Consider the following 13,895-nt stretch of genomic DNA (forward strand, 5'->3'; position numbering starts at 1 on the left):
AATTATTGCAGCAGACGGCAGACGGCGGCGTCGATAGGGTCCAGGGTCCAGGGTGCAGGGATCAGTCTAAATGCCTTGCCGGAAATCAAATGATGCATTTGATTTGCTTTCGTCTGCTTCTCCATCAGCCATCAGGCAACTAAACCATCTGCATTTCAAGACAATTTGCTTTTGTTTTTTTTTTGTTTTTTGTAGGGTCTAGTTTTCCCGGGTTTTTGTTTGGCAAATTGCAATCATTCGACGACAGGCAACAACAACAGAATATTGTGGGTGAAAACCGAAAAAAACAAATGTAAAAAGGGTGCGCGTATTGTATCTATAAACATCTGTATGGATGCGTGTGTGTGTGCTTGTGTGTGTGCGTGTGTGTGGAAAGCAATTTGGCAAACGTTCAAATTGCCACAAAAGCATCTCATCGCATAAATGCAACTACAATCAAAGCAACACCCTGAGAGAGCATGAGTCAAAAGTTTAAGTAAAAACTCAGATGAGGATGACGACGATGGAAAGCGAAGAGCAAATTGCCACAAGTTGTGCTCATGGCAACAGTTGCACAGTGGCATGAAATAGTTCAAATTGAAGATCTCTAGCGATTCTAAACTCTCCATAGATCGAAGAAGAATCGGTGGCTAGACTAAGATTAAGGAAAAGCTTTCAGTAAGACTGAAATGCTAAAATAAAGACCTCAAACAATTAAGGGTTTCTCCATACTTGAGATTTAATTCTTAAGCATTTATTTAGATAGATGAATCCTATTTTCTTCATATGAAACCACTGTGATTTAATGACGTTTGAATATCTTCCATGTATTAGTGTTTAGTTTTCTGATATGTTTGCCAAATGGAAATTGACAGCCGCCACTTGGTCGCCGCTCAAAGACAAAGCTAACCAAAACTGAACTCTCACCTAACGAAACATACATACGAAATACGAATACGAAATTGAAATGACTTAAGCTCCAACTTGGCAAAAAGGCTTTAGTCTGGCATTTGTCTGCTGGCAAATTTACGATACAAGTTATTAAGTATTAATTTGTCATCGAAAAATTCCCAGACATTTGTTAAGCCCATCTACATACTCCCCTGCCCACCTCTTCTTGTGTTGTCATGAGAATGAACCAAATTAAATACACAAACTGAAAAAGAAAGAACACAAAAAATCCAAAGAAAAGAAAATAAAAAGATTCCTTCCTTCCATCCATCTCTCTCCATTGTGTGTTTTCTTAATTTAATGTTAATTTTATTTTTGATGACATTAGCAAACAAGATGAAGATGATAGGGAAGGTCATACCGATCTCGGATCTTATTTAAGTTCAGTTAATGCCTTTGGCATTGTGTTAACTGGAATTAGAAATTCTCTGTCTGTCTCTCAATTCAAACAGCTGGCATATGTCACTTGTCACAATTTTAGTGGGGGGTGGCAGGCAGGCAGGCGGCTGGGGGGACATTTTTACGACAAAACGAACAAACACCCACAACACAGCTTACCTTTAATATATATGTATGTATGTATATTTTCCCTATATATAAATAGTGTACATCTGCATGCGTATGTATGTGTCAGTGTGTGTGTGTGTGTGCATATTATAATATTGTATATATATCACTCTCTTTTTTTTTGTCTTTTGCAGGCAATCTTATTTTATACACCAAGATGGCTGTGGAAATCTTGGGAGGGTGGCAAAATTCATGCGCTCATCATGGACTTAGACATAGGCATTTGTTCCGAAGCCGAGAAAAAACAAAAAAAGAAATTACTTTTAGATTATTTGTGGGAAAATTTAAGGTAAGTACTTAAAATCCCCCAATTAAGCTAACCATGGCATCCAATTAAAACTTTAACGAAACGACAAAGTAATCCTTCGCATTGCGTATACGATCCGTATTCAAGTGTTTTGTTTGGTATAATTTTGACCCTTTTCCACCTCAGCCCCAGTAATTACGATAAAGAATAGAAAAGACAAAGAGATATAGTAACTTGATCCGATCCTACCCTGATTTGACCATCTTTTGTGTTTTATTTGTTATCCTTACAGATATCACAATTGGTGGGCGTACAGATATTACGTGTGTGAACTGCTCGCCCTTATAAATGTGATAGGTGAGTAAAATCTGAGAAATTTGGTGTATATTGTTCATGAACATATATATGTATAAAGCAAAATTGAACCGATAAATTGCAATTGCACATGTCGATGCCCGCTGGCTGATGCCCGTTGCCGGTCTATAGATGTAAACTGAACTGATCAATAAACAAATTTCGGGGTTAACAATACACACACACACCTTCATGCACACCGATACACACACACACACACAGACATTCACTGTAGATTATTCATTAACAATATTCTCGAGAAAATCCATGATGAATTTTTATCGACTGACCGCAGTTTGGTTAACCAAACGTCCCCATACCTTGCGCCCCTTCACAATCTACCAAGTCTCTAGCTTGGCTCTCTCTCTCTCTCTCTCTCTCTCTCTCTCTCTCTCTTTCATTGGCCCCACATTGAAATCCCCAAAAATTCTGACAAAATAATGAACAGTCAGAAAACATGATAAATAAACAATAATAGCCAAGAGAAAATGGCCAGCATCCCCCTAATTGGTTGCAAGGTGTGATAACCGAGATGCGAGATGTGAGATGGAAAACGTTTTAATGCCTCCATCCGTCACAGCATTTCAGAAATGGGTCACACAGAAATCTGGTTTTTGGGCAAAACTCTAATTGGCCTGTCGAAGGAGGCAGCCCCGCCTCCCTAAAAAAAGAAAACAATCATTAATCATTGTCCGATCCGCAGGTGGTGCAAGGTGAGATGGCAGATGAAACTAGCTCTCAATTTGGTATTGTTATCGGAATGAAAAAAAGATTCGTAGCGTGCCAAACATATTTCACTTGATGGAAAATCCAATTAGAATTGAATACACAAACCTACAAAATCCAATTGAAAAGGGCAACTAAGTATTTAATATTTTCAACAACGAACAGAGACTTTTGCGACTGATGATCCAAAAGTATTCAAATGTTATATTAAGAAATCGTTCCGTTTATTTTCAATTTATTTAATTACTGAGACACACACATCTTTATAACACTTTCAATTGATCTTTTATGCTCAATTAAATCACATCATTTGGAATCATCATTCTTTTTTTTTGACTCATTTGATTTGAATGTGATAATTCACTTTTTTGATTAATCAATCGGCTCGTTGTCCACGCCCACAGACATTCAATTGAAATGCGCTGCAGCGTCATCGTCATCGTCAGTCGACATCATTTACATATTGTTAACACAATTTTCACCCACCATGCCCCCCACTCATCCACCCAACACCCACCCAACCCACATGAATATATATATATATACAATATGAAAGAGTAAGAGGAAGAGATACCAACGAACCCATTAATTAGGCATGTCAATTTCACGCAAGGCGCAAAGGGAGTGGCTATGGGAAGGGTTTGGGGATATGGATCTAGATCTGGATCGTGGTGTGTCTGTGTGAGTGTGTTTGAATAAACACTGAATGAAAAGTGTGTGTGGATGATTATCAAAAGCAGAAAACGTTTTTGTTTTGAATATTTTTCAGTCTTTTTCTTCTTTTCGGTTATATCAAATTAAATTAAATTTAATTCTCTTCTCTGGTCTTCTTTGTTCTTTCAAACGCAGGTCAAATGTTTCTTATGAATCGATTTTTCGATGGCGAATTTATGACATTTGGCTTAGATGTGATAGATTATATGGAGACCGATCAGGAAGATCGTATGGATCCAATGATTTACATATTTCCCAGAATGACCAAATGTACATTTTTTAAATATGGTTCAAGTGGGGAGGTGAGTAAAGCGTTTTTGATGTTTATTTAATATTTAAAGTCATTTGAAATTGTGTTGAGTATGTATTAGTGTTGGCTTACTCATGAGTAAGTGAACCCAAAAAGGATTGCTAACCAAACTAAGCATCGCTACTCGCTACTCGCTACTCGCTACTCGCTCATTTTGAATCATTTGCAATTTATCGAAATAAAACTGAACAGAGTGAGCAAGTTGATTCAAATGAGCAATGATTATCCAACACTAGAACGTATTGAAATAGTTAACACACACTTTTGGTTGGTTTCAGCAACTTCTTCGTAATACAAAATATTCGTAATTGAATATTCACATTACAAGTAAAGAATCAAAGTTTGTCTAACATTTCAAATGAATACTTTTCGAATGGGAAATAAAATATTCAATATATGTGGACGAAATTTTCTTATTAATCAAATGACAATAATATTCATTTGTGGTTTTCATTTGATTTCAGGTGGAGAAACACGACGCCATTTGCATTTTACCATTAAATGTTGTTAATGAGAAAATTTACATTTTTCTTTGGTTTTGGTTCATATTATTAACGTTTCTCACATTATTAACGCTAATATACAGGGTGGTTATTATATTCTCACCTCGTATGAGGGTTTACTTATTTCGTATGCGATTTAGGTAAGTCATTATCGATAGCATTCGATTGATGGATTCGATTATTCATTCCTGTTATTCATTCCATTATCCCAATTCAGGTTAGTGCGTCGTGACGCTATTGAAATAATCGTTCGTCGTTCAAAGATGGGCGATTGGTTTTTGTTGTATTTATTAGGTGAAAACATAGATACGGTTATATTTCGTGATGTTGTACAGGATTTAGCGAATCGTTTAGGACATAACCAACACCATAGGGTGCCTGGATTGAAAGGTGAAATACAGGATGCATGATATTGGGAGTATTAAGAAGCGATACAAAATGCAATTTGTCGTCTCCAATTGAAACACAACAACAAAAACAACAACAATTACTTGAAAACAGAATGAATAAATGCCACTGCAGCAGCCGCTTCATTTCATTAAATCTTCTAAAACAAAAAAAAAACACAAGCAACTTAAAAAAACGGAAAAATCGTATTCAACAAAAATACAACCAAAAAAAGCAAAATCATCAATGCATTAAACCAAAATGAAACCAAAAAAACAGCAACAAAACAGCAGTAAATCAGCCACAGTCAAGGATCAAGACACTTAAGCAACATCATCCTCTCATCAATCACAGCACAACGAGGGCAATGACAACGAGAACAACAACAACAACAACAAACAACTCGAAGATGACAACGAGATTGAGATGAAGTTGAAAGCCGAAGGAAGATCGAAGATCGAATGAATGGAATGCAAGCGAGCTCAACTGTAACTACAGATTAATGAAAAGAAAGCAACGAGTAACGAGTGACAAAGTAACAAGTGTAACGAGTTACAAGTAACGAGACAACCAACAACGAACAAATTAACGAAAGATGGAATCAACCAATCACATTAGTAAAAAGAAAAACATTCGAATAGAATGTGTCAGTCGGGGGCAAGGAGAGTGCAGCCGATGGACTCGATCAACTCGATCGATCGGCCACACTGGACAAGATATCTTTGGGCACTTGGCAACTGCTTGAAGGGATCTGTCACATGGTTACACAAACAATTGGAAAATAGTAGTCGAAAAGCTGGCCAAGCAAAGTGAAAATGCAACAGGAGAAGAAGCGAAACGAAAAACAAATGGAAAAGTGTGCGGAAAAGACAAGTAGAAGAAGAAGAAGCAGACGCAGAAGATCTCTCTCTCTCTCTCTCTTTCTCTCTATCTAACTCTATCTCTATCTCACACATACAAGCATACACATCTATATAAACACACACACACACATATATATACACACACGCACATCTATACATATTTATATAAAGCATTTTCATCGAATCACGTAGACGCGCGCGCCGCCGCCCAAAATGCACTTAATGCTTGCAGCTAGCAGAAAAAAGGAAGGAAACTTCAATTAAATGCCAACCACAAAGTCTGAGACGACAACCGCGTAAAATTGCATTTCTGTATTAAACAAAAACCCCAAAAAAAAAAAAACAAAAAACAACAACAAAGAAAACAAAAATCCCAAAAAAAAAAAGAAAACATGAAGCAACCAAGAGAAACATCCAACACTTGAAGCAGAATGAAAATATATATAAGAAAAGTGAATAAAAAACGATTACAACAACATCAGCAACACCAACAACAACAACAACAACAATGGGATACAGGATCGATCGATTACCAACACAGATCACCAAAACAACAAAAATCGAAATGGAAGGATGAGCAACAACAACAAGGACATCACAGGATGACTCTCTCTTTCTCTTCCTCACTCTCGATGGCAGAATGATGCAACAACAACAACAACAACAACAAATAAAACGAAAAACTATGGAAAACTTTAATTCAAATTCAATTAATATTACCATAATTACATATACATATATACATATATATATATGTAAATATACATACGATAAATATATATATATATATATACATATATACATAAACATATATGTATATATATATACATATATACTTATAGAAATAAATGAAATGATATCTCGAAGTGTTCATGTATTCGAAATGTAGGTTAAACTAAGGTCAAAACACGCAGACACACTCACATACACACACACACATATATATATATATATATGTAGATATACATATATAAATGTATAAATTATATATATATATATATACATAAAGAAACAATTTTTTTTTTCTAACTCTAAGCATTTGTATTAACCGCTACAAAAATACCAAAAAAAAAAAAAAAAATGAAAAAAAAACTAAACAAGAACTTATATACATATGTAAAACATTTTTGTAACAGCATCAACAACAACAACAACAACAAAAAGGAAAAAAATATCAGTAAATATCAATACGAAAAAAAAAACACACACACACAAACATTAGTTGAAGTTGAAGAGAACAAACACAAAAGCAACAAGAACATACTTAAATATATATGTATACATATATATATATATATATATATGTATGTGTATATATACATATATATGTGTAAATATGAGAAGCATAAAAAACATTCACAAACTTAACCCAAAATAATAATAATAATAATAAAACCTAAAGCTATTACAACCAGGAAAAGAACAAAACCAACAAAAACAAACAAAAACAAAAAACCAAAACTAAAAACAGAAACGACAGAAAACCACAAAAGATCCAAAAAATTGAATTATGATTTGTTTTATTATGTTATAATCGAATTGTTTTGCTGCTTTTTTGGCCGAACAGCTGATGCCGCTACACCCCCCGCCCCTTTCACACACTCCACCACCACAAACACAATTACACCCCCCCCTTTCCCCACCCCACCGTCAACTCTTCAAAGGAATCCATTCTTAATCCTTTCTCAAAATGCTTGTAGTTTTCCCTGTGCTACAAATTGTAATATCCGTCCAGAAAACTTTTTGAAGCGCAACATTTTTCAGTTCACTCTCTCTCTCTCTCTCTCTCTCTCGTTCACACACAAGCTGTCTCTATCTCTCTGTCTCCGTGTTCATCTTAATCTTTCTCCCACAATTTAAATGAAAACTGATAGGAAAATGGACCAAAAACCCAGGCACACACACTCAAGTATATATTAAACTGTTTTCGTTTTTCATTTCTCATTTGCTGGGTTTGAAGCAGATCTCTTTTTATCTAACTAAGCACACACACACACACACACATCACAGCCAGAATTTAACATTTAACACTGCCAATATATTAAAAAAAAAGAAAAGAAAAACCAAAGGGGAAACCAAGTAACTTAAAGTAACATAAACGAGATCAGGACACCGAATTCGCTATACCCTTGCAGAGATTAAGCATTTGAAATTACTGCCTTGTAGACCGATCTATTATCCTTTAAACATGTCCTACTGAGAGATTATCAACTACTGCAAAGGTATTTAGTGAGTCGTAAACCAAAAAAGCAGCTGCCAGGCCAAATGAAGTTAAATGAAGAAGTCGCTTGCCAATAAGATCGATCACCCTCCCCCATCAGCTTTGTTCCACCCTGCCCGCCACCTGTCCCTGAATCCATCCCTTCTCCCCCTACACACACACACACACGCACACACACACACACTTCTCCACAGCATACTCAAAGACGCATTAGATTTTAGCCAAAAAGAGAAACCAAAAAACAAAACACAAAAAAATCGAATAAAGAACTTAAAATATAAATATTTTTAGCTCTAACAAATAAAACTAAACATAATAATGATAATTAAATATTAAATAATTAAAGCAATAAAAAATTAGAAGGAATGCAAAAGAAACAAAAAAAAAAAAAACAGCAAAAGTAAAAGTAATTTTAGCGGTGAGTTATTTTTTTTTTTTTTTGGTCTTACATTGTAAGAACAAAAATAATAATAAATGAAAAATGAACTAAGCAAAGAAGAATTGCCATTAGTTGTTAGAAGTAAATTTAAAAACAAATAATCATAGTAATTAAAATTAAACGAAAAGCAAAAGAGAATAGAAAAATGAATTAGCCATCAAGCAATACGATAATAAAGATGATGAAGATGAAGATAAAGGAAACGAAAACTTAGTGTAGCTCTGTCTCTCTCTCTCTCTATCACTCCCTCCCTCCCACTCTATCTCTATCTATCTAACTATGAAACAAAAAAAAAACTATCTAACAAAGTCTAACTCTAACTCTCTCGAACTGGAATCGAAAATGTAAAAGCAATTGTAAAATATAGTAAAAAGAAAGGAAAACACAAAAAACTACTTACATATAAAAGAAGAAGAGTCTCGGAAAAGTCCCTCTCACAGGACTCTGGGTGACTTAAGAGAAACGAAGCAAAGGCAACGCGCAAAACTTTATTTTTCAAAGTGTTTGCTGCAAAAAAGAAAACAGAAAACCCAAAAGGAATAGAATTAAAACCAAAAACCACATTTACCAACTAACTAAAAGCGAATTATTCAAATAAAAATATATATATACATATATATATATATATATATATATATGGAATATTTCATTAGAAATTTAGAAGCAATATGCGCAAAGTAGCAGGCGATAATTTTTTTTTTTTTTTATTATTGTATTTTTCTCTATTCGTACTTAAGTTTTTGTGTCATATTTCTTGTTTGTATTTAGTTTTTTGTTTATTTATTTTTTTTTTTTGTTAGTTTTTAATTTTATCAATCGAAAAGATTTCAAAACAGAACAGGAGCAATAAATTTAACAACGAAACTTTTTGATATATGTAAATTATATATAGAAATTATCCAATATACAACTCCATTTATACTATATATATATATATACAGAATCTCAGCCAGAAGCAAACAATTTGAATTTATTTAATTTGTAATTTTATTTCACTCAAAATGTTTTTATTTTCCTTTTCTTATTGTTTATTCTTTTGGCAATAAATATGATTTAAAAAATAAAAACTACAACAAAAGCTCTTTATATACATATCATTATTTGTCCATTAATTATATTTGATTTGGGTTCACGACTTTTTTGCTCATCAAGCTGTGACCTCCATTCACCCCCGCCCCCTCAAAACGGCCCAAAAACACCCAGCTACACCCATGAACAACAACAATAACAGGTCAATTTATGCTCAAAATGCATAAAGAACAAATCACTAAGTATATATATATATATATCGATAAATATATATATATATATATATATGTATGTATAAATAATTGGTGAAAATAACTTAGTCAAACAATAAATATAACTTATAAATGTATATATACGTATATGTATATATATATATATATATATATACTATATATAGGTACATGGGATTGGACTTTGAACAGAAGAGTTAGTTAAGAAGTATCCAAAAATTTCACATTATTTTGGTTATCGATAAAAAGCATCGACTATTCAAAGTGAGAAGAGAGAAGCGAAAGAAAATTTGTCCGATAGCTAGATCTGTAATCGAAACGATTCGAGTGACAAAAGTTTACCAAATCCATAGGCGATGCGCTTTCCATTAAAATTTTGAAGGCAGAAACTTGATGTAGTTATATGTGTTCGATTCTGGGTTCTATTGATGTTACAATTGAGAAATCGTTCAACTTATCGATAACCAAAACCACTGATAACCAATATTGGCTTCAAGGACGTTGTGAACGATAGAAAGAAGAAAAAAGATTACAAAAACCAAAACTAAAACTGCCAATTCACTTTCTCAGATAAGGAACACAATGTTTAAAATTTAAACTTAACAAGAAACTTAATAAAAACATTTATATATATATATACAATAATTACACACACACACACATATATATGTGTGTATATATATATATATATATCTATACCATGTATGTATGTATGTATATGAAAATTGCTGAATATTTAAAACACACACATATACATTTATATATACATATATGTATATAAATATGCAAAAAAATGAACTAGGCAACTTTGCTTGATATAAGAAAGTAACGAATTCCATTTACCATTTCCGTTTTCCCATTACGATGACGAACTCATTTCCGGATTAGTTTCAAATTTTATAAATTTTGCCAATCAGTTGTTCTTTTTGTTTCTCTCTTTATAGCATAAAAAAGTGTGAGTGTGAACAAAATAGCAGACAATAATTAGCAAGAAGAAAACCAAACATTAAAACAAAAAAAATACAAAAAAAAAAAAAACAACTAAAAAGGAAAAAAACAAAGAGAGATTGAAAACAGCAAAAAACAGAGAAAGGAATGAGAAACAAAATCGAAAACCAAAACTTTCAATCGATTAATTAATGTTAATTAATTTCAACTTTTTCACTCCACTCCTTCTCTCTGTATCTCACTTTGTCTCTTTCTCTCTTTTTTCTCTGTCGTGCTCTGTTTTGTTAAATAACTTATTTATCTTTAATTTATTAATTCGATTGCACAAGTTTTGCGTTGTCTTCCAGTAAATCGTTGGGGAAAATCGAATATTAGGGCAAACATTTTGCGAGCATTTGAGTTGAGTCATAAGTTATCGTTATCGATGATCAGTTATTAGATGTTAGTTATCGATTTTAGCCAGACTTAAAAGTAGTTCCTAAAATAAAACAAAAACAAACATATAAATAAATAATTAAGGCATCAAATTCTCTTCTTTTCAACTTTGGTAATTTAATTGGCATTTTTTTTTTGCTCATATTAATTTTTGATTTGCATGAATAAAAAACAAAAGAAACTGCCTTAAAGTGATTTTCAAATTAATTAAAAGCATATATACATATGTCGATATATACATATATGTATATGAACTCAAACCTTGTACATATATATATATATTTATATATATATATATACATATATATATATATATATATATACATATACATATACATATACATATACATATATAGGAAAATTAATTAAAATAATTCCATTTGTTTTTTACTCAGCAAATTTAAATACGAAAATCGAGTCGAATGATGATAACTTTTAACATTTAATATAAAAATTTGTACATAGAAAACCAATGAATTTTGAATTATACAAAAACTACAATAAATTATATGAAAAATTATAACAATTAAAACAAAAAAACAAAAAAAAAAACAGAACAATTAGTTGGTAGAGTATAAAAAAAGAAAGAAAAATAAAAACTAAATACAGATCTTTAGGAAACAATTACATCTAAGTTTTTCAGAAATTCAGATGACTTTTTGAAGACACCAAAACCCAAAACCAAAATAAAAAAACATAAAAACTTTTTTGCAAAACAAACAATTAACTTGTTTTCCATGAACAACTACAAAAAAAAAAAAATACCTAAAGAGTTCTTAGTTTAGTAACAACAAAAAAAAAAGTAAAAGAAAAAGATTGTAAAATAATTGCATAAATAATTTCAAATATATTCGCCGATTGCCTTCAACTAGAGGAATTTTGATTAAAAACTAAATAATAATTAAATGAACAATTAATAAAAATAATGATAAAAAAAACAAACCTAAAACCTTAATAATACAACTATAAATTATAATTAATGCAAATAAATAAACTATTTATGGACAAGTAAAACAGAAAAGTTTCGAACCAAAAAAACAAAAACAAATAAATAAATAAACACAAAAATCGAAACAAAACCCAAGCATAAAACAAAAACAACAAAACAAAAAGTAAACGAAGAACAAGAACAAATCTACACAAAAAAGAAATTCAAAAAGAACTGAAAAGTAAAAACAAAGATTTTAACAAAACGCAGCAACAAAATAACAAAACAAACAAACATCAAATACAAAACATTAACAACAAAACAAAAAACCCAAAACAATTCGCAATTATACACGACGCATAATGTTACAAAAAAAACAACATAAAATTTATCAAAAAAAGAATTATGAAAAAACCAATAAATGTTTGCACCTCTTTTAACACAAAAACAAAACAAAAAATAATTACCCAAAACCTAAAAAAGAAGGGAAATCGATAAGTTAAATCAAAGCTAAACTTCTGCCACTTCTCATCCTGGAGAAAGAGACGAAAGAGTCGAATTTTAAATGTTTTCCATGCCCCTTCCCCCCCACTCTACCATACTAATAAAGTAAAAGGAATAAAATTAATAATAAAAAAAACACACACACACACATATCCAACAAAAAACAAAAACAAAAGGAAAAGAAACAAAATAAAATTTATTCGATTAATCTAAATAAAAAGTAATAAAAAAAAACAAAAACCAATTAAATATTCAAATTTTCTAAATCAATTTCAACAAGCAGTAGTTTTTTTTTTTTGTTTTTTTTTTTAAATGCATTCCCAGAGCAATTAAAGCCTATAAGGGTCTATGACTTTCTCAAAAACAAATTTATCGATCGATTACAATTGATAATTGAGCGAGCACAGCCACGAAAGTAATCGAAATTAACCGTTATATGGCCATTGATTGGTTTGTGTGTAGATATTTGCCAAAAACAAAGACAAACGAAAAAAACGGTTAACAGTATTCATTGGTTTTGTATATAAATATCGGTTAACTGTTTCGGTTTTCAAACCCTTTCGATTCTTCACAAAATCTTTGATTCTCTCTGCTTTAACCATTTTCAATCCCATCTCTCTTTCTCTTTCTCTCTCTCTCTCTCACAACGCCCTCTTTCTCACACAATAAGACCCACAAAAACAAAAAATTGCAGCAAACCCAAAAAATGATATAATGAATAAATGATTTAACAAAAGAAAACAAAAGGAAAATATTAAGCAAAAGAAATTATATAAACATTTAAGTACTAAGTAAATTTAAGAAACTAATTTGTATTAAAAGAAAATAAGAAAAAAAAAACCAACAAAAAAAAAAACAACAAAAAAACAGAAATGGAAAAGAAGTAAGAAGAAGAAACCAAAGCAAGAATCTTATATAGCCTAATTATACATATACAAAAAAAAACACAAAATTAACAAATAAAATTTAATTACATTTAACTTATATATATATATATATATATATATATATATATACATATATATATATAATTACATATATATATATATATATAAGTACATATATATTATATATATACAAAAAGCAAAGGCAAACTGGTTAAAACAAAATGATAATTAGGGAGAATGTTTTTTTTTTAAGTATTATTCATTTTTAACTAGTTATAAACAACAAAAAAAATTCTTAAATTTTTCGATTATGAGTCGTTTAGTTTTTGTTTTTAAACAAAACGAAATGAAAAACGCGAGCATGGTTAATAAAGCTTTAATTTGAAGCTATATAAGTATATACATATATATCTATATATATATATATGTATACATATATACGTATAATAGTATATACAAACACACACACATATATATATACATACATATATACATATATATACATAGTTATATATATATAAAATAAATCATGATGCAATGTAAGGAAATATGATAGAACAAAAACGTCCTCAGTTTATAAATTTTCAAATGAGTGACAGGATGCGACATAGCAATAAGATTCCTCCCTCTCCCTCTCATCATCGGCCCCTTCCAACCATCGTACTTACAAACA

At 31.2% G+C, this 13,895-nt stretch overlaps 1 protein-coding gene across 2 annotated transcripts in view; it reads left to right on the plus strand.

Moving 5' to 3' along the window:
- LOC6641472 (innexin shaking-B) overlaps positions 1-4,939 on the plus strand; it is a 52,017-nt gene extending 47,078 nt beyond the window's left edge. For both annotated transcript variants that reach the window (XM_015178612.3, XM_002064185.4), the window contains 5 exons: positions 1,632-1,786; positions 2,037-2,101; positions 3,674-3,840; positions 4,313-4,491; positions 4,569-4,939. In XM_015178612.3, coding sequence (XP_015034098.2) covers positions 1,632-1,786; positions 2,037-2,101; positions 3,674-3,840; positions 4,313-4,491; positions 4,569-4,761 — 759 coding nt within the window. In that variant the 3' untranslated portion in view covers positions 4,762-4,939. The remainder of the gene's footprint in view (positions 1-1,631; positions 1,787-2,036; positions 2,102-3,673; positions 3,841-4,312; positions 4,492-4,568) is intronic.
- The last annotated feature ends 8,956 nt before the right edge of the window (positions 4,940-13,895 follow it).

The sequence above is a fragment of the Drosophila willistoni genome, assembly GCF_018902025.1.
Source record: "Drosophila willistoni isolate 14030-0811.24 chromosome XL unlocalized genomic scaffold, UCI_dwil_1.1 Seg141, whole genome shotgun sequence".
Classification (NCBI taxonomy): domain Eukaryota; kingdom Metazoa; phylum Arthropoda; class Insecta; order Diptera; family Drosophilidae; genus Drosophila; species Drosophila willistoni.